At 51.2% G+C, this 26,762-nt stretch overlaps 3 protein-coding genes across 7 annotated transcripts in view; 2 read left to right on the forward strand and 1 right to left on the reverse strand.

The window, feature by feature from the left end:
• Positions 1-26,762, reverse strand: part of RECQL5 (RecQ like helicase 5) — a 40,286-nt gene that overhangs the window by 5,835 nt on the left and 7,689 nt on the right. The window contains exons 6-7 of the mRNA XM_017535755.2: positions 26,584-26,746; positions 18,678-18,757 (exon numbers count right to left, since the gene is read on the reverse strand). Of these exons, the coding sequence (XP_017391244.1) occupies positions 18,678-18,757; positions 26,584-26,746 (243 nt within the window). The remainder of the gene's footprint in view (positions 1-18,677; positions 18,758-26,583; positions 26,747-26,762) is intronic.
• On the forward strand, positions 114-9,085 carry SMIM5 (small integral membrane protein 5). Of its 3 annotated transcripts, XM_037741049.1 has the most exons (4): positions 114-640; positions 1,017-1,181; positions 7,353-7,516; positions 7,975-9,085. In XM_037741049.1, exons 3-4 carry the CDS (start codon positions 7,390-7,392, stop codon positions 8,079-8,081), a joined length of 234 nt encoding a protein of 77 aa, XP_037596977.1. In that variant the 5' UTR covers positions 114-640; positions 1,017-1,181; positions 7,353-7,389; the 3' UTR covers positions 8,082-9,085. The 3 variants fall into 3 exon arrangements, with proteins under 3 accessions (XP_037596977.1, XP_037596976.1, XP_017391253.1); XM_037741048.1 differs by lacking the exon at positions 114-640 and having other exon boundaries at positions 839-1,181; XM_017535764.2 differs by lacking the exons at positions 114-640; positions 1,017-1,181 and having other exon boundaries at positions 5,406-7,516.
• Positions 12,282-21,224, forward strand: SMIM6 (small integral membrane protein 6). Of its 3 annotated transcripts, XM_037741050.1 has the most exons (4): positions 12,283-13,809; positions 14,094-14,222; positions 14,801-15,032; positions 21,036-21,224. In XM_037741050.1, the coding sequence occupies exon 3, from the start codon at positions 14,807-14,809 to the stop codon at positions 14,993-14,995; it is 189 nt and encodes a 62-aa protein (XP_037596978.1). In that variant the 5' UTR covers positions 12,283-13,809; positions 14,094-14,222; positions 14,801-14,806; the 3' UTR covers positions 14,996-15,032; positions 21,036-21,224. The 3 variants fall into 3 exon arrangements, with proteins under 3 accessions (XP_017391254.1, XP_017391255.1, XP_037596978.1); XM_017535765.2 differs by lacking the exon at positions 14,094-14,222 and having other exon boundaries at positions 12,282-13,809; positions 21,004-21,224; XM_017535766.2 differs by lacking the exon at positions 14,094-14,222 and having other exon boundaries at positions 12,282-13,809.

Genomic DNA, 26,762 nt, shown 5'->3' on the forward strand with positions numbered 1-26,762 from the left:
GAGGTGGCCACCAGAGTGCGCTCTTGCCCCCACTCTGCTCCGCTGAGTAAATGCGACAAATGGTACATCCGCAAGAGTCTGTGCGTCTGCACAGCTGCACAGTGGGTGCCTGTTCAGCCTCTAGGAGGCTCCGGCATCCAAGTGGTGTGGCCACATGGCTGGCTTCCTCCCTGCTGCCCTCCCCAAGCCCTGACTCACTGGGGTTTTGTGCTTGGACTCAAAGAGCTCCATTGACTGTGGGACCGGAGTCGGTTTCTCTCCACGCAGCCTGGCCTGCTGGATGGCACAACCAGGCAAATGTCACAAGGCCCAGCCCCTGGACTCTGGAGCCCTGCCCTGACAGCCGGGCCAGGAGCGTGGCCACAACCCCAGCAGAAGGCCCTCCTCTCACAAGGAACATGAGGCACCTTGCCGGGAGCGCAGGCCACTCCCGGGTCACTCAGGATTCCAAGTTCTCCCCAAGATGCCTTCGGATGCTGAGCAGCACAAGGGCCCCCCAAGGGCTGGCTGCAAAGCATCCTGCTTAGCCTGGGTGGGGGGCGCCAACTCCCCACTGCTTACTGTTTTTCCTGAGGCCAGAGGGAGTGACCAGCCAGGGAGTGGCCTGAGGAACAGAAGGAGTGGCCCTCCCAAGGGCGAGGTGGGAGGCCCAGAGCTGGGAGCGATGCAGGACTCCCCTCCACAGGCTCAGGTGGAACCTCCCCAGGGTCCTCCTGGCCAGGGAGGCAGAGAGCCGACTTCTTTCTTCAGCTCCCAGCCCAGGCCCAGCCCACAGCGTGGGAGGGAGGGGGGGAAGGAGGGGACAGGGAGGGGAGAGGGAGGGGACAGGGAGGGGAGAGGGAGAGGAGGAGGAAAGGAGGAGGAGAAGGAGGAGAAAAGAGGGAGCTCGTCCTGTCCCCAGGCAGCCCTCCCAGGGCAGAGGTGAGGCACCCGGCCATGAAGTTGGAGGACAAGTTCCCAAGCAGGGCTTCCTCGGGCTCCCCCTCGCGACAGTAATTTGACACTTGGATCTCCAGGACGACTGACAACAAAAAAGCCAGGCAGAGACAGCAGCTGGCTGTCAGCAGAGGAGCTGCACTGAGGTGCCCAGGGGAGCAGCGGCACCCACGGAGGAAGTACGAGGACAGCACAAGGAGGCTCCACGCTGGGGCGCTGCTGCTCGGCCCCCAACACCTGAGCTCCCAGGTGAGTGGCACTGGCCACAGAAGACGGAGGGATAGGGAGGGAGCAGCAAGTGTCTCCTGCCCCCGGGTGAAGGGCCACAGTCCACCATAAACACAGAGAGGAGGTCTTGGGAGACACGCCGGGTCACTTCCCTACAGGGAAGTCGGGCAGCCTCCTGCATGCACCTACGCTGCCCCTTCTGTTGGGACCCTGCGCTACGGGAGCGCTGGAGGCTCTGCTCAGAGCGCCTCCCCCTCCGCCTGCTGTGCAGCCAGAGGGGCCCCCAGGGCCTGCTTACTCTGCAAGTTCATTCAGCTCTTTCTATTCAGGGGGCTTAAAAGCGGGATTTGGCTGTCCGGCTTCGGAGAGAACGACTGCTGGCCTGCTGAGCCTCCCTTTTTCCCGGGATTAGGGCAGAGCTCAGTCGAGAAGGTCAGTGAAGGGTCTGCCCAGCCAGCGTGCGGCGCCCCCAGGATGCAGCAGGACTCTGCCCATCTGTGTCTTTTCGGGGGCTTGGCCCACTCACTGCCAGGTGTTCTCAGCTCAGGGCTCAGCCTGGGTCCTCCTTCCTGGGCCCATGTAGAACCCCATAAGCCCCCAGATCTCCCTCTGGCAATGAGGCTTGAACACCAAACCAGGAACCTGGATGACTGACTTTCAACCCAGGCTCAGGTGGGGAGGTCACAGAAGTGAGGCTAGGAGGGACTATGCCGGCATCCAAGACCTCTGCTGTGCCACCGTGATGCACAGGCTGATTGTGACACCGGCCCTAAGGAAGCAGGGCCCGGCTGTTTGGCTCTTTGGTTCTTTGGGAAGCACCAGGAGCAGCCCTCCTGGATATCCTCCTGCCTCCCTGTCCTCAAACCAGCGTTAAAGCCACCCCCAACCCCCATACATTTTCCTCAAAGCAAACAAGCTGGCATCTAGTAAGAACGAAAAACAATGACCTAGGGAAATGTGAAAACCAAGTGTTCTGGGCTTAGCAGAGGCTGGGGCTTTGGCTGGGGCTGGTGCCTGGGGAGACCAACTCCTATGGTGTTTGGGAGGCGCACAGTAGGGAAAGGGTCAGGCCAGGTGGCAGTTGGGGCACCTCGGTGAGCTTGGAGACCCCGCTGCTATTGCTCAAGATGCCCCAGGCAGGCAGGTGGGGATCCCTGTCCTACATCCATAGGACACAAGTAGACAGGGTCCCTCCAACACAGTCCCTGAACCAGGACAGAGGGGGAATAAATGGCCAGCTTCTGTAGCTGCAGAAGGAGCACCTACTGTTTCTAACACCAGCAGCAGAAAGCGCTTCCCCCTGCCCTGGGTGGCTACAGGAACAAGGCATGCCAGGGGTTCAAGTACCACTTTCTACTTTCAGTTGGAGCCAGGGCAGAAAGGGGAGTCACCCAAAGGCTCAGTGCCACAGACAGGGGCATTCCCCGGGCTGCTCAGGCACCGGACCCTGCAAATCTCCCACAAGTGGCAGTTATGCCTCCTTCTAGCTGGACCTCAAACAAGATAATGCCTGGCAGGGCAAGGGTGGCTGAAACCCACCATGACGAAACAACAGGGCAGAGCAAACAGCCCTCTGGGGCCCTGCGCCACCAGCACACCTCGCTTATCAGTCTCAAACATGCCGCCTGCTGCCAGCCCTTCCTCGTGGGGTGCCTGGGGTTGGAGTATCAGCTCTGTGGGGAGGAAGCACGGAAGCTTCAGGACCAAGTGGCAGCTGTCTGGCCTGCAGGATGCCTGCCTCTCTGTTGCAAGGCTCCATGTGCCAAGAGATGCCACACAAAGGAATGCTTCCCGTCCCTCCAGCTCTGCCAGCCTTCGCCCTGCTCATTTCCCCTGTGCCGCCTGCTACTGCAGTCAGGGTGCACCTTTGAAGGCTCCAAGCTGGGCTGCCTGGGCAGCAGGAGGGCCTGGAGGCAGCTGGGCTGCATCCCCTCTTAGGGCCAGAGGAAGCCACCACTTGCTCTGGCAGCCACTCAGGAACCCCTGAGAAACCTCCAACCAAGGCACTACCAAGTGTGGGGCTGGGAGGGACTCTGGTTGCCCTGGTTCACAGGTGGGAAGTGTGGTTTTGGAAGGAGTTAGGTGAACCTGAGATAGAAAGACTGGAAAAATACAGAATCGTAACTAGCCCTTCTGGGCTTCCCTGCCTTCCTCCTGCTGAACCTAGGAAGGGAAAGGAGAGGGGAGGTGGCCAGCCTCAGAGCTCCCACATTCCGCCCGCCACAGCTGGGAACACCAAGGTTCCCTTAGGAGCAGCGGCTGGGGCACATGCCACACAGTCACCTGACGGCTGCTGGTTATATTGGGCACCAAGCATCAGGCACTCCCTTGGCCTGGCTTTAAATAGCCCACTGGGAAGACCGCCTGGGGACCGGCTGGAATGTGCCTCCTCCTCTTTAGAGAACAAGACCCCTCAGCTCCCCAACCTACCCCACGAAGGCTCAGCCACAGGCTTATGCTCCAAATGACAAGGTATCAATTGCAAAGCAAAGGGGCTCCTGGGGTTCCTCTCCAGCTCTCTGGGGGCAGAACGGCCAAGTCCAATGACCCCACTTCTGCTAACTGAGGGACAGGATACCGTGAGCAGCCCTGATCAGACCCCCAAGGCTGGATAAGGCTGTCCATGCCTGGCTGGCATACTCAGCTCCCAGTCAGCCCCCTAGGGAAGCCCTGGGTGCAAAGCTATGCCACTCCCCCTAGCCACAGCCTGCTGCTGGTGGGAACTGACACTTTTCCCGGCTGGGGGCTGAGGTCCACCTGGCATGAGTCTGCAGCTCCCCATTTTGCAGCTCCTGGAGGCCGGCTGGAGCTTCTCAGCAACAAACCCCACTATTCCTGCACAGTAAATTCAGCCTCAGCCCAACCATCCTCCTCCCTGCTCTGGTGAGCATGACTCCAGGTCTCCATGCCACTTCTCACTCACAAGGAAAAGCTCCCCCCGCAATCTCTCCCTGAGTCTCTGGGTGTGGCACACAAGCGAAAAAGCTCTCCCTGCCCTCCCACCGCCTGCCCGCTTCCTCTTTTAAGGAGTGTCTCTGCTGGGCTACATTAGGCCGTGTGGGCACAGTGCCAATAAGGCTGAAAACACCAGAGCAAATGTAGACAGAGAGGGAGAGGAGGAAGGCAGCCCAGCTTCTGAGCCATGTGCAAACCGTCCTACAAGGGATATGGTCAGCATCATGATCCCTCTAAGAATGAGACAGCCCGGAAAGCTGGGGAGTGAGGATGGCACGGAGGTCCCAGAACCAAGAGGGGACCACTGTCCTTGTGCAAGCCTGCTCCACTGGGCCAGAGGGAGTGTCCCGTTTGGCCTGACCAGAAGGGACAGTCCTTCGCATAGGCTGGCTAGGCACACAAGACCTGTACCTGTGGTGACAAAGACTCCAGGTAGTCTCAAAGAGCCTAGTGTGGGCCCAGCCTGGTGGTGATGTGCTGATAAAAGCGGCTTCAGATCCACAAGTGTGGGCCGGGGCTGGCAAGCACAGCCAGTTGGCTTCCAGAGGGCTCTGGGGCCCTGGCTCCTGCACTGAGCCCACTGCACAAGCAGCGCCCTCAGGGGGCTCTCCTATCTAGCTGGTCTAAGCTGGAGACAGGCCTCCACTGAAAGATAGCGTGGGGCGCCAGTGGGGGTGCTGGTTGGGCCCCTGTCCTGCTGTGTAAACTCAGAGAATTCACTTGCTCTCTCAGGTCTCAGTTTCCCCATGTGTAGAAGGAAGGCGGTGGGAACGGATGACCTGTGGCATTCTAGGACCCTATGCCTGTCAGTACACTTGAAAACTGGGATCCTCACCTCTGCAGAAACACACTCACCACAGGTGAAGTGTGAGAAGCTGGGTGGATCTAACTCAGGGAACCTCCTGCTTCTGACAAGAACTCATCTAATTTTCCACGGCGCCATCTTCTGCCTGTCACCCCCATCATCCCTTAAAAAAATTTCCCGGCTGGGCACAGTGGCTCACGCCTATAATTCCAGCACTTTGGGAGGCCAAGGCAGGTGGATCACAAGATCAGGAGTTCAAGACCAGCCTGGCCAATAGTGAAACTCCATCTCTACTAAAAATACAAAAATTAGCTGGGTGTGGTAGCAGGTGCCTGTAGTCCCAGCTACTAGGGAGAAGGCTGAGGCAGAAGAATCGCTTCAACCAAGGAGGCAGAGGTTGCAGTGAGCCAAGATCATGCCATTGTACTCCAGCCTGGGTGACAGAGGAAGACTCTATCTTAAAAAAAAAAAAAAAAAAGCATAAAACAACTCTCCACCTCCAGCTCGCCTACCTTCTACCTTCCTTCACTACTCACACCACAGATGCCCTAGGACAAACACCCAAAAGGTGTTCCGGGTGCTAGTGATGGTGCATGGGGGTAATAGCCCCCAAAGCCAGTGAGACCACTCCCACAGGGGCATTCTCGTGTGCTGGGCATCCCCCACCCTGTGACTGTCTACAATGTGCTGCTAGATGGTCCTCCCAACAGCCTCAAAACACCAGCATCTCATTCCATATCAGAGACATGAAGCAACCTGCTCATGTCGAAAAAGGAAGTGGAGGTGGCATTCAAGGAAGACAGCTGAAAACATTCACGCACGTCCCCTTGCAGAGAAGGAAATCCAGAAGGTACACGGCTGCCATCTTGCTCCTGAAGGACTATGAGGCAGAAGGCGGCACAGGTCTAAGTGAGCACAAGTGGGACAAACTGGGGTCCAGCAGGGGATCCAACCTTCTGCAGGAGGTGGCCTGCCTCAGCAGGCGGGGGTTCCTCACCATCCTGGGTGCTCATGCAAAGCCCACACACAGGCCAAGTGCAGGGTGGAGGGCTCTGTTCAATGACCTTCACAGTGGTTCTAAACCAGCTCTGCCAAGGCAGCAGCACCAGGAGGGACCAGCCTCACTGCCTGCAGCCATCTCAGGGAGAACCGGCTGAGACCTGGGCGAGGCCACAATCATTACAGCCAAAGTCTGGCATTCGCCCCTGCCACCTTGCCCCCCCCCCCCCCCCCCGGGTTTCAAGCAACTGCCTGGATTACGCTGGGGTGGGACAAGGCTGTCTCTGGTCTCTCTCTAAAGAGGCTCCAGCTCCCTCACGCCCACAGGAGAGGCAGAAGAGGAAAGTGGCTCAAAGACACAACAGCCCAGACAGGCTCAGCCTGCAGCTGCACCCTGGGCCTCTCAGGCACCCTGAGACAGGAAGAGGCTCTCCTGGGGCAGGGGTGGGAGTGGAGAGGACTTTCCTGGTCAGGCTAGAGAAACAGGTGAAGCCAGCAGGGAGGAGCTGACTTGAGCAGCCCGGGCCTCCTGACACCCTCCCAGCAGACAGGACAGAGTCCTGGCAAAACCTGGAGGGACATGGTTCGGCCATTCCGCCATGGAGAACACATGAGTGTGGAAACTGGGCTGGTGGGAGAGCTGGGGTGGCCTCTCTCCCCTTGGGAGAACATGCATGGGTTCAGAAACTGGGCTGGTGGGAGAGGTGCGGGGAGGTTCTCCCTCACAGGAGAACACACTTGACTGTGGAAACTGGGCTGGTGGGAGAGGTAGGGTGTCCTCTCCCCACTTGGGAGAACACACATGAGTATGAAAACTGGGCTGACGGAAGAGGTGGGGGGCCCTCTCCCCCACAGGAGAACATTCATGAGTGCAGAAACTGGGCTGGTGGGAGAGGTGGGGGGGCCTGGGGGACGGGGACAGTTTTCACCTCTGCTGACCCTGGCCAGAAGCCCTATGAACCTGCTCTTGAGAGAACCTGCTTCTTCTGTCCCCATATTGATGGAAGGCAAGAGTACCAGCTTGGCATCCTATGCCAGTCTGGGAAGACTGGGGGACCCAGGGACCCAGCGGCCAGCAGGGAGCTGTGCCAGTCCCAAGCACCCTGGCAAAAAGGCAAAACCTAGGAGTGGTGCCTCAAGACAAGGGAACACAACAGAAAAGCCAGAAACCACCACCAACCTTGGCCTTGGCCGGCAGCCCCTGAAACAAGCCCTCGGTCTCACTGTCATCACCAACTTCTCCTACCCTGGGCTGTGTCAGCTAAGTGGGGACTGAGGGCCACCACTAGGTAGAAGTCACCGGGGTGCAATGCGTGAGACCTGACAAACTCGTTCTGCGGGCTGCGGATGGGTGCGAGGGTGGAATCTCGGTGCTGCGGCTAGTGTGGGGCCAGCTGTGGAAGCTCCAGTTGTTCTCTCTGCCCCGGCACAGCCTGGCAGGAGCCCCGACAGGAAGCCAGCACAGCATGGCCACCACCAACTTCGTGCAGGAGATGCGAGCCGTGGGCGAGAGGCTGCTGCTCAAGCTGCAGAGACTGCCCCAGGCTGAGCCCGTGGAGATCGTGGCCTTCTCGGTCATCATCCTTTTCACAGGTCAGTCGGGGCACTCAGCGCCCCATGGCTCACCCTGGCATCTGAGAGAGACCACACCATAGTGCTAGCCAGAGGGCTGGCAGAGGCGGCGGTTATCTCCCAGATCAAGGAGGAATGCCAGTTGTCCCTTGGAGGAAGCCAAGGGACTTCCCTCATCCCCTGATATGCTGCTTGGATGATGGGCAGTGCTGGGAACTGGGCCCAGCAGCACCCCAGGACCCCATTGCAGGGATGACAGGAGCCAGGCCTGGAAAGGGAAAGAGGAGACACAACAGGGAGGAGGCTGGCCCAGGCAGCCGGCATGGGGACCATCCACACCTCTCATCAGCCTCTCGGGTCTTTCCGACTCCTCCACAAGACCTGTGAGGGAAGACCCTAGCACGCAGCAGGTTTCTCTGGGAGGAGGGTGGGCATCCTTTCTCTCCCCTGCCTGAGTCTGCTCTCTCCCTGCCCTCCAGCCACTGTTCTGCTGCTGCTGTTGATAGCCTGCAGCTGCTGCTGCACTCACTGCTGCTGCCCCGAGCACAGAGGCAGGAAGGTCCAGGTGCAGCCGACACCACCATGAGGGACGGGGGATGGCTGAGAAGCTGGAGAGGAGACGGCCAACGCCATGACACAGGTCATCAGCCTGGCCCTGCAGCCCTCGCCCCCTCAAAACCAGGCTCCCCTGGCCCCAGCTCTCAAATGGCCCAGGTACCTGGACACTGACACCTGGAGCCCTACCAAGGAAACCAGGCTGGTATAGCTGCAAACCTCTCACCTGCCTGTGGATACCGGGTGCTGAGGAGTCAACTGTTTCAAAGACTGGGTCAACTGCCTAGGCTTCTTCGCCTACTTGCGCTTTTTAACAGAACAAGGAAGTAGGGGTCCCCATCTGTGAGCAACTGGCCCTTGGGGCTCTACTGATCCATGCCAAAGAGAAGCAAGGCAATCAGAGGGGCTCTGTGCAATAGCTTCTGCATCCGCACTCTGCCAGCGTGTGAACATGTCAGTATTCTAGTCCAGTATTTGCCCATTTCCAAGTAAAAGCCTTTGGGTTATGTGCTTCTGTGGTGCCAGACCCCCTGAGGTTGGGCTGAACTCTGTGCATCCAGAGGGGGTGTGGCCTCTACTCTCCCTGTGCCCATGAAAGCTGGAAAACCACACAGAGAAGAGTGCCACGCAGGCGGTAACACCACGGGACCAGTGGAGGGTGCCATGAAATTCCTGTCATGCATTAGCTGCTAACGAGCTCTGCCAGGCTGAGGCTTAGGCTAGCTAGGCTCAGGAATAGCACTTAACTCTCTTTACTGCCTGCCTCTTTGGCCTGTACACCCCAAACTAGCAGACTCAGGCCGGTGGGTCTTCGAAAACTGCCAGAGGAAGGCCCTAATGTAATCTGCATGCTGACCCGGTGGCCCTCCCCCACTTGTGTGCTGTCTGGGCTCACACCCTCACCCTGTCAGCTGCGTCGTGACTCAACCTCCCTAAGCCTAATTCCTCCTCGGTGAAATGGGGCAAATCCTGGTACTGCTTCTTGGGGTGTGCTGTGAGAATAAACGCAGATGACTTGCGTCTAGCACTTAGCACGGTGCTGGCCATATCCAAGAGCCTCATCAACATGAACCACAACTATCTGCCCCTTGAAACATGGGACCAACCAGGGGAAGTGGGACCCATTTTAAAGACTGGTCCTGCTCCGTTCAGCTGAGTTTTTCTTCCAGAGAACTTTCCAGCTACAGCTACAAAGCCAGGAGTGCGGGGAAGGGAGGCACAGGGCTCCAGAAACGTCAATGCGGCCGAACAGAGCATCCCGAGGTGCCTCCCCAGGGCTTCTCCAGAGCCACGAGGTCTGTGTTTTTCTGTTTTCTTTTTTGAGAGGGAGTCTTGCTCTGTTGCCCAGGCTGGAGTGCAGTGGTGCGATCTCAGCTCACTGCAACCTCCACTTCCTGCGTTCAACGACTATTCTGCTTCAGCCTCCTGAGTAGCTGGGATTACAGGCATGCACCACCATACCCAGCTAATTTTCTGTATTTTTAGTAGAGATGGGGTTTCACCATGTTGGCCAGGCTGTCCCGAATTCTTGGCCTCAGGTGATCCTCCCAAAGTGCTGGGATTACAGGCGGGAGCAGCAAGCCTGGCCGAGAGGTCTGTGTTTTTCACATGCTTCTATCATTTTGCCCTGCATGGCCATGCTCTGGCTGCCTGGGAGCAGAGCCCTGTCTACCTGAGAAACATGTCATGGAGAGGGGATGCCAGCCCCTGCCACAGCCATGCCATTTCAAGCTGGCAGTCCAGGCCACACTGGCAGTGGCAGGCAGGGAAGAGGAGCTCTCACCGTCTGCTTTCACTTTCTGGTGTCCACAGACTTGCCTGACAGGTTTAGGTTAAAGACCCAGAGAAGTGTAGAAAAGAAATTCAAGAATTTGCCCATTCTCAGCTCCCTCCAAAGAACAGGATTCAGAATAATGATGATGATGATGATGATGATGATGATGATGATGATGAAGATGGCTAAAATTTGCTGAGGGCTTACACACACTGAGCATTGTCTTCAGCACTCTGGTGCAGATAAACTCATTTACTCATCACAATACCTCAGTGTTGAAGAGAACACTGTTACCCCCATTTAGAGATGAGGACATGGATTGATGCTAGCTTGCTTGTCTAAGTTCAACCAGCTGAAAAGCGGCAGAGCCAGCCTGAGTCCAGCCTGTCTGGCTCCAGAGCCTCTGCTCACCACACCCAGGGCTCCCGACCCAGAATGTGGCCTCCTGGGTGCAGGACAGACAAGGCTCTAATTCCATTATCCTCCAGTGACCAACCCTATACCCAAAACACCCACATACCAAACTTTGTCTCAGACTAACCTTCACAGGAGTGGGTGGGACCCAGCAGGTAAGAACTGGGGTGATGCCCAATGAGGTGTCCCTCCCAGAAAAACACAGGGGAGTGGACAGACAGGAAACCCTGCATTTTTCCCTCCCAGCACCAATGGCTGGAGGGTCCCTGGAAGCTGTCTGATTGGGAGATGCCCCAACAGGGAAGCAGCTCAATTCCTGGGTGACTTTTCCATAAGCCAGTTTTCGTCAGCATAAGAATGGCCCTGCTGGAGGGTGGCTGAGGCTGAGGCTGAGGCTGAGGCTCTTTGCTAGAAAATATTCTGCTTCTCCAGCCTAGTTGCAGAGAGGTGGGAACCACAGACAGCCCTGGGCACAGACAGGCTGAGTGGCCGCTCCAGGGCAAGTGGTGCACAACTGCTGACCCCACACAGGATTCAGTCCTTGCCGTCATAGAACTCACTCCCTGCTCCTCGGCCAACTGGCACACACTCAGCCCAGCTGTCGGGCAACTCCTTCTCAGGCTTCAAACCCACTGAGATGAACAAACCAGGTCTGCTCTCCGACAGCAGCCTGGCCCACTCCTTCAAGAGGCAGCTCCTCGTGCCAGTCTTCCCTAGGGAAGATGGGCATGGAAAGGCGGCAGCAGTTGTCCTACTATGGGAAAGAATAAACACAGCTGCTGCAGACCTGGGCGGCCTGAAGACAGGCGGGGGCCATGGCGGGGGCGGCCATCAGGCTGGTTTCAGGTTTAGAGGCCATCTGACTTGGCCACCACCTCTCTGTTCCTGCCACTGTGCTTTGCCGGACCACACCACCATCAATGCTTACTGTGATCACTGCAGCAGCATCCTAAGTGGTCCCGACAATCATCTCGCTAGCCTCTTCATGCCCACCCCCAGCTGTGGCCTCTGCTTCCACCACAGGACAGGCTGCTCTTGGCTCCTCAAAAGGGCTGCACTGTACTCAGAAGACCTGTGTGCCATACTGTCTGTATGTCATGCCTGATTAAAAACTACAATAGGGCTGGGCGCAGTGGCTCATGCCTATAATCCCAGCACTTTGAGAGGCCAAGGCAGGCAGATCATTTGAGGTCAGGAGTTCGAGACCAGCCTGACCAACATGGTGAAACCCCAGCTCTACTAAAAGTCCCAAAAAAATTTGGCCAGGTGTGGTGGTACATGCCTGTAGTCCCAGCTACTCAGGAGGCTGAAGCAGGAGAATCACTTGAACCCAGGAGGCAGAGGCTGCAGTGAGCCGAGACTGTGCCACTGGACTCCAGCCTGGGCAACAGAGTGAGACTCCCTCTCAAAAAAAAAAAATGAAACTACAGTAGGCCAGCACAATACATCACATGCATGTAACCCCAGCACTTTGGAAGGCCAATGAGGTAGGATCCTTGAGCTCAGGAGTTTGGGACCAGCCTGGGCAACATGGGGAGACCCTGTCCCTACAAAAATAAAAAAAATACGTAAAATAAAATAAAACCGACAATAAAGCCATAGATACAAGAATCTCATTGCAAAACTTGGCAGAGTATAAAAAAGTTTCCTGGCCGGGCGCAGTGGCTCACCCTGTAATACCAGCACTTTGGGAGGCTGAAGCAGGTGAATAACCTGAGGTCAGGAGTTTTGAGACCAGCCTTACCAACACAGAGAAACCCCATCTCTACTGAAAATACAAAATTAGCCAGGCGTGGTGGCGCAGGCCTGTAATCCCAGCTACTCAGGAGGCTGAGACAGAATTGCTTCAACCTGGGAGTCAGAGGTTGCAGTGAGCCAAGATCACGCCATTGCACTCCAGCCTGGGCAACAAGAGCAAACTCCATCTCAAAAAAAAAAAAAAAGTTTCCTTCCAGCCAGGCATGGTGGCACACGCCTGTGATACAGGCTGAGGCAGGAGAATCGCAGAGGTTGCAGTGAGCCAAGATCACGCCACTGCACTCCAGCTTGGGCTACAGAGTGAGACACTGTCTCAAAAAAAAAAAAAAAAATTATCCGATTGGGCCTAGCAATTAATTGAAAAAGCTGGTTAAAGCAACTTTCGTTAAAAAACACCTAAGTTCTCTACACATCTCATTTTATTATTTTCTTACACATCTCGCATTAAATGGAAACATACACGTTCTTACTCCTAGGCTGGTCTTCCTGACCTTTCTCTGAGTGTGGGCTTGCTGACCAGAGTTCCTGTATTGTTACTTTCTAGTTTTGGTTTCTTTAAAACAGAGCAAGAACTTAAAGGCAAAGGAATCTGAGTGTGAAAGCCATCTGGGTTTTTACAAAATGTCCCCAATGTTCAGTTATCATGTCTGCATCTTTTTCAACAGAAACATTCTCTGAGTAATTCCAAAGTCATCCCAAAGTGGTCAACAGGTATTTATAGAAACAACTCGTTCGTCTACTCGCTCTGAGGTGCAGCACAGGTGCTTCAGAGCTCAGACTGTGCCAGTGGATTCAAACTCCAACTCACTTACTAGCTGATGACCTTGGCTAAGTTATTTAACCTGTCTGTGCCTGTTCCCCATATGTAAAATTGGGGTTTCAGCTATTATTGCTGCTTTGATGGTTCCTGGGATGTTAAATTCAATTATGTAATTACAAGTACAACTGCCATGAACAGGTTTGGGAACCAACTTGACTCTTGATAAGCATCTGATTTAACTGAAGGAGCCGCAGGCCAAGGGTGTGCTAGAGACTGGCCTACTGCTGTGAGTGTTCAGCATGCCAAGGGCATTAGTCAGTAAGTTTCACACAAGGAAACGGAAAGCATTAGGTAAGCCAGGTCAGTGACGCCCCTGATAGTTAAGAACAACTGTACTAAATCTGTCACCATCTGTCATCCAACCCTGGCCACAATGAGGGGAATCACCTGGGGAACTGTAAACAACATGACGTCCTGGCACCCCCAGAGGCTGATGTAAGTGGTACCAGGTGGCCTGGGCATTTCTAAAAGCTCCCAGATCTTTACGAGCAGGGATGAGCACCCAAGGGCTAGAAGGGAAGCCCTTGGAGGGCACGGCCCGCCTTTCTGATCTCACAACTGTACAGTGCCTGGCATGGTTCCTGGCCACAGCGGGCCCTCACATCCTAGCTTTTAAATGAATAAATGGTGGCCACTAGGTTTCACACACTGGGGACAGGCTTGATTCCCTCTTCCCGGCTCTCCTACTGTGCCAGTAGGCAGAAATCAACCACACAATATTGCTGAGGACAAAGGCACCAATAGGAAGCCTCAGCGGGGAGCAACACTTCCCCCAGAAACAGTTCCAGGAGGTGCCAGGCGCCAGCCAGGGCTGCAGTTAATCATTCACCCCACAGCACAGGAAGTGAGGCCTACGCCAGTCCCAGCCCCAGCCCCACAGCACAGGAAGTAAAGCCTACGCCAGTCCCAGCCTCAGGACTTCCTGAGCTCCGGGCAGGTCCTCTCAGTCCACACATCATCCAGATGGGACAGCCCAGTCCAGACCAGCCACAGGTGAGGTGGCCTGATGGCCTGGGGCAAAGGCCCTGGGTCCAGTCTCTTCCCCATCCACCCCAAATCTGTCTTCTCTCAGGAGGGACTCATTAACACATGTGTCCTGAGCACCCCCAAATGACATCACACAAGGGCAGAAAGCAGCTGATGGGGGAATGTGAAAGGCAGAAAGGGAGCCACGGTTGCCAGGCAACCAGCCTAGCCCACCTTTGTTTGCTTTGGTGACAGCAATGAAGGTATGGTCAGGGCCCCTTGGCCATGCTCACGCCTTTTCCTCTCGACAGTGGCTTGAGTCCGGGTGCACCTCTGGTCACCTGGCAGCCTCTTCAGCTCAGCCCCTCACAAAGTGTAGGCCTGAAGGACCACCCTGAATTGCCCTTGTAGGACCCAGGACGGCTACCCAGCAGAATCAGGTAATGGCTCCCTCCTTCCCCACCTGGGCCCCTCACCTGGCCACAGGCTTGCAGTCTGTGATAACGAGCTCTGCTTCTAGAAGTTCTGTTCTCAGCTGTCTCCAAGAAGCCTACCGAGGCCTCAGGTGGAGTTGGCCCCTCCTTGGCTGCTATACAGATCTCTCGAATGCCTCCAAATGTTTGGCAGTTGGGGCGGGAAAAACCGGGAGGATCTATCGTAGTACTTTTTAGATTCCAGCCAAGCAGGTCTTGGGAATGGGAGAGAAAGTTCTTGCTCATGCCAGGGCTACTCAGGAAAGAAGGATTAGAGAATCCAGGGGCAGCCCCCAGGAAGAATCCAGGGACCCCCTTCTTGCACCAGTCCTGGCTCCTATAGCTAGAGTGGGGAAACACCATTTGCTGCTGGCTGGAGGCACTGATCACAAAGACTATCCAGCCCTTCCATGTCCCCCAGCTGCCGGGGAGGCTGGCTGCTCACAGAGGCTGCTACAGAGACTTGAGTCAGGGAGCAGAGCAGAGCACCTGGGACAGGCCTGGGAGGGCCGCCTGCACTCAGGTCCTCTGTCCCTCTTTTCCAGATTCTCATGGACCAACTAGTAATCAAGAAGACAATCTGGAATGATGAGTTCTGGCAGAACCCCTGGGACCAGGGGGGCCTGGCAGTGATTATCTTATTCATCGCCGCTGTCCTGCTTCTCATCTTATTTGCCATCATGTTTGATTTACTCACTTCCACAAAAAACACCCAGTGTGAAAAGCGTGAAGAGGAGTGACCTGACTTTCTAGGGGCTGAGATGGCAGCAGGGGGAGGCGAGCTGACCTCCCCCTATTCTGGTAGTGGGTCCCTCTGTGATTGCCTCTGGCTCAGGGGCCAAGCCCTGGTGTCTTCTTTTCCCACCAGGAAAGAATCTAGGAAAATACTGCATCTGGCTTAGGGTTACTCAGACTAACAAGATGGGGAGGCTGGTCTAAGACCAATTCTGGGTTCCTGACCTGATTGTTTTTAGGGAACCCTAAAAGCACATGGAGAGGACAGCTCCACTGGCTCTGGTGGAAGGAGCAATGGCTAACAAGGTTCTCTAACAGGCTCACAGGCCCAGCCAGCAATTTCACAAATCCTTGACAGAAAAAGACATAACCAAATGAAGAAAAAATTCCTTTTCAAATCTGCTAAGTTGTGAGAGCTCATTTTTAATCTAGATATAGCCACCAGGGCAAGCTTCCCGAACAAAGCCTCACCCGGGCCTGCAGGTCCCTATGCGGTCTGGCCCGCCTGTCTCCAGCCATCTCACTCACTCATCCCATCCCACCCTGCCCCTGGGTTCTCAGCATGTCTTTCAGTTCTGGAATATGCCATGTTCTCTCCCACCACAGGGTCTTTGCACATGCTATTCTCATTGACTGGGATGCTCTTACACCATACTTTACTCCATGGCTTAGTTAGTCCTTCCTCATCCTTCATATCTCAGTTTGAACCTGACTCCCTCAGGTAAATCATCCCTAACCCTTGAGGATTAGGGTAAGGCCACCTGTTTTATACTCTCAAAATACCATTTACAGGACTTACATGTCTTTTTTTTTTTTTTTTGAGATGGGGTCTCACGCCCATTGCTCAGGCTAGAGTGCAGTGGCACAATCTTGGCTCACTGCAGGTTTGGCTTCTGAGTTCAGGTGATCCTCCCATCTCAGCCTCCTGAGCAGCTGGGACTACAGGCATGTGCCACCATGCCTGGCTAATTGTGTGTGTGGTTTTTGGGGTTTTTTTGTTGTTGTTGTATTTTTAGTACAGACAGGGTCTTGCCATGTTGCCCAGGCTGGTCTTGAACTGCCAGGCTCAAGTGATCCTCCCACTTCAGCCTCCCAAAGTACTGGTATAAAAGGTGTGAGTCTGGTCAGGAGCGGTGGCTCATGCCTGTAATCCCAGTACTTTGGGAGGCCAAGGCGGGCAGATCACCTGAGGTCAGAAGCTCGAGACCAGCCTGACCAACATGGAGAAACGCTGACTCTTACTAAAAATACAAAATTAGCTGGGCATGGTGGCACAGGCCTGTAATCCCTGCTACTCAGGAGGCTGAGGCAAGAAAATCACTTGAACCCTGAAGGCAGAGGTTGCAATGAGCCGAGATCATGCCATTGTACTTCAGCCTGGGCAGCAAGAGCAAGACTCCATCTCAAAAAAACGGGTGTGAGCCACCATGGCCGGCTCTGGGACTTACATGTCTCTACTGTGTCTGTAGTGCTCTCTTCCCCACTGGACCAAGCACCATAAAGCAGGGGCGGGGCTGTTTCTGCCCACCATTGTATTCCCCATGTTCAACGTGCCTGGCACAGAGTTGGCATCAGTCAATATTTGTTGGCTGAGTAAATGAATGAATGAGCAAACACACAGATAAGAAGATGCCGGGCACCCCCATCCCCAAGATCCCAGGAGACAACAGGGCCCAGTTCAGTCCAGGTCTAAATATAAGGCTGCTCTTCTATCTCAAAATGCTGAGGCCTTAAGCTGGAGGTTGCTTCAAACCTAATGACTTTTCCTCATGATTCTAAAAGATGCTTATTGTCATGAATAATCAAACACTGCTTTTTCAAGGCTATAGCCCAGAGAAAGTAACTACATGCAGAGAAGAAAGGAAACCGCTGGCTGCCACAGCCCCGCCTCATTAGTCACTGACCCAAGGACCTGGTCAGACCCCATAACAAACTGACAGGAAACCTACAGCTTCCTTTGCAGAAATGTACCTACTTCGGCTGAGCCGCCAGGTGCCTACCCCAAGGGATTGCTGGTGGGAGGCTGCTTCAACTTCAGCCTTCAACGGGAACCATTCTTAGGGAGCAAATATCTGGTGGAGAAGGGGCTCTTTCTTTGTGCTATACACCAGTTAAGAAACATTCACTTATTCGAAGAACAGTAGCCAATACCAACATACCACCAGTGTTTGTTACAGCCTGCCGCCTGGATTTCAGAACCATCACACATAGCAAAGGAGACAGGTACGAGGCTGCACAAGAGGCAGCTTGAGGCTGTCACCTGGACTCCTCGGGTCCACAGATGCCTGGACCCCAGCCCCTGGCAACCAGGTCACTGATGCACTAAGAATTCCCAGCTCCCTGCAAGATGACAGGAGAAACAAAGGCAGAGGCCCTTAGGAGGACCTGTTCCCTTGCCTGGCAGGCTGAGCAGACCCTGGGGATAGCCAGTGTTAACCCTCCAGAGAGCCTTCCAGAGCCTCAGACAGCCCCAGGGCTTTTTTTCAGCAAAGAGGACTCACAACGAACAGAAACACTTGGCCCTTTCATTCCGCACCAGAAATGAGAGCTCTGCTCAAGAAGCCTAACAAGGCCAAATTTAGCAACCCCTGTATTAATTGTGCTTGAAAAGGGCTCTGGTCACAACGGCTGCAGGCCAAGGGTGGTCCTGGCACTACAGCCAACCACTTCTGCTGGGCGTGGTCGTGCCACAGAGGCCAAATTAGAGATGGCAGTTTGGAGAAGAAAATAGCTTCATTCCAGGAGCCACCGACTCAGCGGTGAATAGGAGGAGGTAGAAATAAAAATATACAGCCCAAAGAAGAGCTGCTCTGATTCCCTGAGGAGAGCCCAGACATCTGCTAGACACCGGTTCCGTGCACTTAGCATCGTGCTTCAGGACACTCCTCTTGCAAAAACCAAGATGGCCCAGGTGTATGAAAATGAGCACACCACTGAAAATCAGGAGATGGGGTTTAGTAGCCTCAGTCTACCATGAGTTTTGTGACTGTGACCTCCCTGGACCTCGATTTATTCACCTAAGTCTGATGCAGTCACGTCAGCATCATCCCCTCACAGGATCATTCCATGAGATCAGATGAATCCAAAAACTTTTTAGACCAAAATGTAAATGACTCCTCCTGGTGTCCCTCACCCAGGCACTCACAGCTCCACGTGCCTGGACACGACCTGACTACACTGAGCAGTCCTTTGGCTCTTTCCAGGGTCCTAGCCCCATTGCCTGAAGATGCAGGTAAAACAGATGAGTGGATTCAAAGCACATGACTCCCTGAGGTAAGCGGGGCCACGGGCTTCTGTGTGGGTCCTGGATAAGGGTGAGGACTGCTCAAGTGAAGCCAGAAGTCCCAGCTCGGTGGCACACAATGACTACAAAGCTGACAGCTCAGAGCTGGTCACATCCCTTGGGACTGAGTGGCCTATGATGCCAGCCATCTCAGAAGAGGGTGGAGTGGGGGGAAGGATACCACCCAGAATGCTGAGCAAATCCCCACACTGCCAGAGTTCCTGGGGCCTCCAATAGAGGAGAGCAAGGTCCTGACTTCCACGCTGCCCAATGCAACGGCCTTTGCAGGCGAGGGTCCCTTGGTAGCCTACAGGCTGTCTTACATCAGCTGCTTAACTAAGGGGTGCCGGGGGAGTAAATGATGTCACTGACACTTGGCTCCATGTACAAAATAAGTCACTTACCCCAGTTCTTCACAGAAGGTCACCAGGGCATCAAAGGCCATGATACTGGCTTTATCGGATGCTTTGCTCCCTCTCTTTTCCTGGGGACAAAAAAATGACCACTTACCAAGTCTTATAGAATTGGACTACCTTAGAGCCACAAAAAGTAATGAGGAGGCCGGGCACAGTGGCTCACACCTGCAATCCCAACACTTTGGGAGGCTGAGGTAGGCAGATCATTTGAGGTGAGGAGTTCGAGAACAGCTAGGCCAAATGGTGAAACCCTGCCTCTGCTAAAAACACAAAAAAATTAGCCAGGCATGGTGGTGCACGCCAGTAGTCCCAGCTACTCAGAAGGCTGAGGCAGAAGAATTGCTTGAACCCAGGAGGCGGAAGTTGCAGTAAGCCAAGATCATGCCACTGCACTCCATCTCAAAAAAAGAAAAAAAGTAACGAGGGAGAAAAATATTAACTGACAGTAACAAGGCCACTTAAAAAGTATCCCTAGACCTGACTATATATCATAACCACAGACTACTGAACTGAATTTTCTGGGATGAGCTTTTGAGCATTTCTGAAAAGGTTCTCAGGAGATTCTCATGTAAAGAGCCCATGGACTGGCATTTGGGAAGCACTATATAATATGACCCATTTTAATAACAGTAAATACATGCACAAATGTTGCGTACTTAACATATGTATGAACATATATATTTGAGTGTATATTGGAGGGAGATATATTAAAATGTTAAGTGATTATTTTTGACAAGCTTAAAACATGAATTTAAAATACAATTTATATGTTACTGGATGGCAAGAAATGGAAAAGAAAAAAAGAAGAAAAATAAATAAATAAATAAATAAATAATAAAATACAATTTATAAAATGCTTCATCTATGGCTGGGCGTAGTGGCTCATGCCTGTAATCCCAACACTTTGGGAGGCCAAGGCAGGGGGATCACCTGAGGTCAGGAGTTCGAGACCAGCTTGGCCAACATGGTGAAACCCCATCTCTACTAAAAATACAAAAATTAGCTAGGCATGGTGTTGCACACCTGTGATCCCAGCTACTAAGGAGGCTGAGGTAGGAGAATCACTTGAACCCAGGAGGCGGAGGCTGCAGTGAGCCGAGATCGTGGCACTGCATTCCAGCCTGGGCAACAGAGTGAGATTCCATCTCAAAAATAAATAAAATAAAATTCCTGATCTGCTAACTCAGAAGCCCATGGTGTGGGGTGGGGGTGGGCAGCTGTCAGCTACACCAGGAGAGCAAGATGGCAGGGGTGTGGCCCTCCCTCCCAAGCCCATCTGTTGGCACCCTCATCCAATTGAAAGGACAGTCTCGCCTTGGGCCAGGAACCACTATTAGGTGAGGGATGGGCACTATAGATTTTGAATGTGGAGACTTGGTCAGGGCAGTGGAACTCTAAAGATGGCAGCCAACTTCCTTCCTTGCCTACTCCTGAAGGTAATTCCCCTCTTACTGACAGAAGCTGTTACAGCTCTGCTCAGAGACAGTTCCTGGCTTCACTCTGCTATAAGCCTGTCTATGGACTTGTGGCTGAATCAACTAGAACAGTGAGCATTTGTGAGTGATGTCATTATGCATCAGTGGCCTTTTTTATGTACATGTCTATTTGCCGACATATCCTTTTAAAATATTGTGAATTATTTTTTAATACAGAAAAGAAAAAGGAAAAAAAAAGGCCAGGGACAGTAGCTCACACCAGTAATCCCAGTACTTTGGGAGGCCAAGGTAGTCAGATCACTTAAGGTCAGGAATTCGAGACTAGCCTGGCCAGCATGGTGAAACCCCATTTCTACTAAAAATACAAAAATTAGCCGGACCTCCTGGGCTCAAGTGATCCTCCCACCTCAGCCTCTAGAGTAGCTGGGATTACACTGGCAGGCACCTGTAATCCCAGCTACTTGGGGGGCTGAGGCATAAGAATCATTTGAACTTGAAGGCAGAGGTTGCAGTGAGCCATGATTGTGCCACTGCCCTCCAGCCTGGGCGATAGAGACTCTGTCTCAAAAACAAATAAAAAAAACGAGACACTGATATTGGAGACATTGTCTACTGAGTTTCTGCTTTGGGCAGGTAACTCATCCCCACCAACACCACCAACACACACAGATACACACAGGTTCTGTACCTGCAACTTTCCAAATACGTTTACAAAACAATTTCTTATGAAATCCCTATTTTCCTTATTACGACTATGTCAACAGAGTTCAGAGCTAAACCGAGTGATTACATTTTTATATTTCCTATGATCACATTTCCTTCTTGTATAACTGTGTTTCCCCTGAAATTAATATCTTTGCTTTTTTCTATTTACTTAGATTTCAGTATGTCATTAATTTAGCCCTAACAGTCCTAACACAATGAACAGTTCATTTTGATAGCAGCCAGAGATGCCAGCTTCCACTGTGATTTTTGGAACCTTCCTTCCTGGAGTCTTCTGCCCCCTAGTGCAATCTGGACCCGTTTTCCGTAGGCCTGGGACACAGCTACCTTTCAGGACTACCCTCCAATATTGTCCTGCGCCAAGACTTACTCCTGGGTAAGTCTCCATCTTTGCTTTCTAGGTTTACTGCCTCTTTACAACAGAGAACATACTTTAATAGCTTCTGAGACATGACATACTGGGGAAAGTTTTTCAAACCTTTGTATCTGAAAATGTCTTATTTCCTTCAAGTTTCCACATACAGCAGTAAATATTTATTTATTCATGATTTATTTAGGAAACAGAGTCTTGCTCTGTTGCCCAGACTGGAATGCAGTGGCATGACTGTAACTCACCACAGCCTTGAATTCCTGGGCTCAAGCAATCCTCCCGACTTGGCGTCCTGAGTAGCTAGGACTACAGGCGCATATTACCATGCTCAGCTAATTTTTATTATTATTTTTTGAAACAGGGTCTCAGTCCGTTACCCAGGTTGGAGTGCAATGGTATGATCTCGGTTGACTGCAGCCTTGACCTCCTGGGCTCAAGTGAGCCTCCCACCTCAGCCTCTCGAGTAGCTGGAACACACACCCAGCTAATTTTTAAATATTTTGTAGAGATGAAGTCTTATTACATTGCCCAAACTAGTCTCAAACTCCTGGCCTCAAGAGATCCCCTCATGTCATTTTCCCGAAGTGTTGGGATTATAGGCATGAGCTACCTCACCTGGCCTAAATTTGAGCATCTTTAAATGTGTCATTTGATAAACTTTTCTGGGAGCTTTCTTTTCATATTCTTTGCTTTTCATATCCTTTTTTTTTTCCTGTCAATAGGTAAAAGCTGTTTATTCTTTTGTTTGCCTTCTATATTGAAATATTTCCCCAGATTTTACTTACCTATTGACACTGTTTATGGTATCCTTTGTCATATTTCATATTTTCAGGTTTTATAGAAATTTAAGTTTTTATATTTAATAAAAATATAAAAATTAAAAAGTTTTATATTTAATAAAAATATAAGTATATTTTATTTAATAAAAATATAAATAAAATATAAAATATAAATATAGAAATTTAAAAGTTTATATATTTAATATATAGCAGGCCGGGTGCAGTGGCTCACACCTGTAATCCCAACACCTTGGGAGGCCAAGGCGGGCAGATCATGAGATCAGGAGATGAAGACCATCCTGACCAACATGGAGAAACCCCATCTCTACTAAAAATACAAAAAATTAGCTGGGCTTGGCGGCATGCGCCTGTAGTTCCAGCTACTCAGAAGGCTGAGGCAGGAGAATCACTTGAACCAGGACGGCGGGGGTTGCAGTGAGCTGAGAGTGCGCCACTGCACTCCAGCCTGGCGACAGAGCGAGACTCTGTCTCAAAAAACAACAAAAACGAAAACACAATAGATAGCTATCTGGGTTTCTAATCTTCATTATAAAAGTATCCTCAGTTCTAGACTATACATTGGACTACATTTTCTTGTAAAATATTGCTTATTATTTCAACATAGGTCCTTAATCTGTCTGGAATTTGTTTTTTATTTGGTTGTTTTTGAGACAGGGTTTCTGCTGCCCAGGCTGGAGTGCAGTGATGGGATCACACCTCGCTGTAGCTTCAACCTCCCAAGCTCAAGCGATCCTCCCACCTCAGCCTCCTGAGTAGCTGAGACCACAGGCTTGCACCACCATGCCAGGCGAATTTTTGAAATTTTTGTAGGGATGGGCTTTCACCATGTTGTCCATCCTGGGCTCAAGTGATCCACCTACCTCAGCCTCCCAAAGTGCTGGGATTACAGGCATGAGCCACTGCACTTGGCTCCAGAGCTTGTTTTCTCCTGATAAGATCTGAGTTTTCTTTATCTAAACCAACGGCTGTCAACCCTGGCCATGTATTAAAAGCAACTGGGGAGATTTTTTTTTTTTTTTTTTTAATGGGGTTTTGCTTGTTGCTCAGGCTAGAGTACAAAGGCGCAATCTCAACTCACCGCAACCTCCACCTCCCAGGTTCAAGTGATTCTCCTGCCTCAGCCTTCCAAGCAGCTGAGATTACAGGCATGCCCCACCACGCCCAGCTTATTTTGTATTTGTTAAGTAGAAACGAGGTTTCTCCAGTTTTTTGAAAAAAACTATTGTTAACAGCTTATAACATTTATTCCTAGGTATTTTATAACTTTTATCGTTGCAAATTTTTTTTGTTTCTATTTCTAGGTATTTATGGTAATGTGGAGAAAAGTTACTGATTTTTTTCCCTTGGATTTCATCTGATCATCTAACTAGAGAAAAGCTACCAATCTTTAGACTTTTTTTTTGAGACGGAGTTTCGCTCTTGTTGCCCAGGCTAGAGTGCAATGGCACGATCTCAGTTCACTGCAAACTCTGCTTCCCAGGTTCAAGTGATTCTCCTGCCTCAGCCTCCCAAGTAGCTGGGATTACAGGCATGCGCCACCACACTTGGCTAATTTTTGTAGTTTTTAGTTGAGATGGGTTTTCTCCATCTTGGTCAGGCTGGTCTCAAACTCCCGACACAACATTATGCTGTTGATTCACGCAAATTTATTGTGCCATTTTTGACTCCTCTGAACCATTCCACTATGTGACTAAAACAGTTCATTCATACATTACCCTACAGAAGAAGAGCTAGATTTCACTATTATAGTGTTGCAGTAAACATGCTTGTTCATCCTTATACATGTACATTCTTGTACACATGATGATTTATCTACGAAGAAGTGGAATTACTGAATCAGAGCATCGGTGTCTTCCACTGTATAAGTATCACCTCATTTCTCTTTGAAGCAGCTGAAGCAGTTTATGTTCCTGACAACATTTTTTTTTTTTTTTTTTTAAGACAGTCTCACTCTGTTGCCCAGGCTGGCGAGCAGTGGCGTGATCTTGGCTCTCTGCAACCTCTGCCTCCCAGGTTCAAGCGATTATCCTGCCTCAGCCTCCCGAGTAGCTGGTACTACAGGTGCTGCCACCACGCCCGACTAACTTTTTGTATTTTTAGTAGAGACGGGGTTTCACCGTGTTTGCCAGGATGTTCTCCATCACCTGACCTCATGATCTGCCCACCTTGGCCTCCCAAAGTGCTGGGATTACAGGCGTGAGCCACGGTGCCCGGCAACATTGTTAAGATGAACCCTTTCCCCACATCCTTACCGACGTGATTATGAAGACATTTTTGCCCATATGATGGGTGTAAAATGATGGCTTGTTGTCTAATTTGTGTACTTCTGCTTGTTAGGTGAGGTTGAACATCTCCTCGTTTATTTATTAGCTACTCTGTTTTTCTCTTCTATGAAATACCTATTCATCCTTTTTGCTATGCAGGTGTATGTCTTTTTTAAATTTACCTGTAAGAGCTCTCTATATAGTCAGTCAATTTTATATATTGCAAATATCTTCCCAACAAGGGCTCATTTCCTCACTTTATTTATGGTAGCTTCTATTATATGGAAATTTTTAGTTTGAATTGATTCAAATAGACTATTTTCTTTGGGGTTTCTGCTTTTAAGATCTTGAGATACTCTTTCCTTCCTCAGGATCATAAAATATCCCCCCCCCAATTTTAGTCTGTTGAGGTTTTTAATCCATCTATAATGCATATGTGTGTGGTATCAGGTAGGAATATAACTTTATCTTTTTTCAGCACAAACTTTTCAAAAGTTAATCCTCTCCATGTTGATTTATGACACCTATCATATAACAAGTTCCCTTATATACTTGGGTCTGATTCTAGGTTTTCTACAAAGAATGTATAACCAGCTAATAGCAATATGGAAAAATGCTTACATAGCAATGCTAGAGCATTGCCTTAAAACAAGGCAAGAGCAGCCATAAAAAACGATGAGTTCGTGTCCTTTGTAGGGACATGGATGAACCTGGAAACCATCATTCTCAGCAAACTGACACAAGAACAGAAAATCAAACACTGCATGTTCTCACTCATAGGTGGGTGTTGAACAATGAGAACACATGGACAAAGGGAGGGAAGCATCACACACTGGGGTCTCTTGGGGGGAAATAGGGGAGGGACAGTGGGGGGTGGGGAGTTGGAGAGAGATAGAATAGGGAGAAATGCCAGATATATGTGATGGGGAGGAAGGCAGCAAACCACACTGCCATGTGTGTACTTATGCAAAAATCTTGCATATTCTTCACATGTACCCCAAAACCTAAAATGCAATAAAAAATAAAATAAATTAAGGTAAAAAATAATAATAATAAAAAAAAAAAAGGCAAGACTGGCTGGGCGCGGTGGCTCACACCTGTAATCCCAGCACTTTGGGAGGCTGAGGCGGGCCGATCACCTGAGGACGGGAGTTCGAGACCAGCCTGAGCAATATAGAAAAACCCCATCTCTACTAAAAATACAAAATTAGCCGGGCATGCCAGCTCATGCCTGTAATCTGAGCTACTCAAGAGGCTGAGGCAAGAGAATCGCTTGAATTGGGGAGGCAGAGGTTGCGGTGAGCTGAAATTGTGCCATTGCTCTTCAGCCTGGGTAACAAGAGTGAAACTCCATCTCAAAAAAAAACAAGGTAAGACTGGCTGGGTGCAGTGGCTCACACCTGTAATATCAACACTTTGGGAGGCTGAAGTGGGAAGATCACTTGAGCCCAGGAGTTCAAGACCAGCCTAGGCAACATAACAAGACCTCGTCTCTACAAAACAAACAAAAAACAAGGCAAGATTAAGCCAGGTGCTGCGGCACATGCCTCTAGTCCCAGGTACTTGGGAGGCTGAGGCAGGAGGATCGCTTGAGCCCAGGAGTTCAAGGGCATAGTGTGCTATGATTACACCTGTGAATTGCCACTCCACGGCACTCTAGCCTGGGCAACACAGTGAGACCCTATCTCTTTAACAAAAGAAAAAACGCAGTACTGATCTTGACCACATAAAATAACATGTACACAAAAGACAATATTAAGGTTGGGTGCAGTAGCTCACACCTGTAATCTCAGTAGTTTGGGAGGCTGAGTTGGGAGGATTCCTTGAGCCCAGGAGTTTTGAGACCAGCCTGAGCACCACAGTGAAACCCCATCTCTGCAAAAAATTGAAAAAAAAAAAAAAAAAAAAAAAAAAAAAAAAAAAAAAAAAAAAAAAAAAAAAAAAAATTTAGCTAGGCATGGTGGCACACACCTGTGGTCCCAGCTACTCAGGAAGATTATTTAAGGCCAGGAGTTAGAGGCTGCAGGGACCATGACCATGCCACTGCACTTCAGACTGGGTGACAGTGAGAGACCCTGCCTCTAAAATATTAAGATTATTTAAATATTTATAAAGAAAAAGTTGTTTCTTTTCTTTATATTTCTAGGTACCTACCCAATGTGCCATTTCCCCTTGCCATACTTACAGGCTGGGAGCAGCCTCCTCTAGCTTACACAAACATCATCTGGGTTCAGAAATCAGGTTCACAAAACTGGACAGTGGTGGGTCAGACTGAGACACATTCTACTGCCCAGGCCTTACCTGGAGTTTGGCTACTTCCTTCCTAATCAGGAAGCTGACTTGGTCCCGGTCATTCCTGGAGTAATAGAGACGGCACCAGGAAGGCTTCCCATCCCTGCCGGCCCGGCCAGATTCCTGGTAGTACCCAGCCATAGACTTGGCAATATTCCAATGGGCAACGAACCTGTAGGATGCAAAGG

This window comes from Cebus imitator, unplaced genomic scaffold (genome assembly GCF_001604975.1).
Source record: "Cebus imitator isolate Cc_AM_T3 unplaced genomic scaffold, Cebus_imitator-1.0 Scaffold93, whole genome shotgun sequence".
NCBI lineage: Eukaryota > Metazoa > Chordata > Mammalia > Primates > Cebidae > Cebus > Cebus imitator.

Coding starts and splice junctions, on each gene's coding strand:
- SMIM5 (XM_037741049.1), top strand. CDS start 7,390: ATGGCCACCACCAACTTCGTGCAGGAGATGCGAGCCGTGGGCGAGAGG. Junction 7,517..7,974: donor GGTCATCATCCTTTTCACAG/GTCAGTCGGGGC, acceptor CCTGCCCTCCAG/CCACTGTTCTGCTGCTGCTG.
- SMIM6 (XM_017535765.2), top strand. CDS start 13,780: ATGGGACAGCCCAGTCCAGACCAGCCACAG. Junction 13,810..14,800: donor CCAGTCCAGACCAGCCACAG/GTGAGGTGGCCT, acceptor CCTCTTTTCCAG/ATTCTCATGGACCAACTAGT.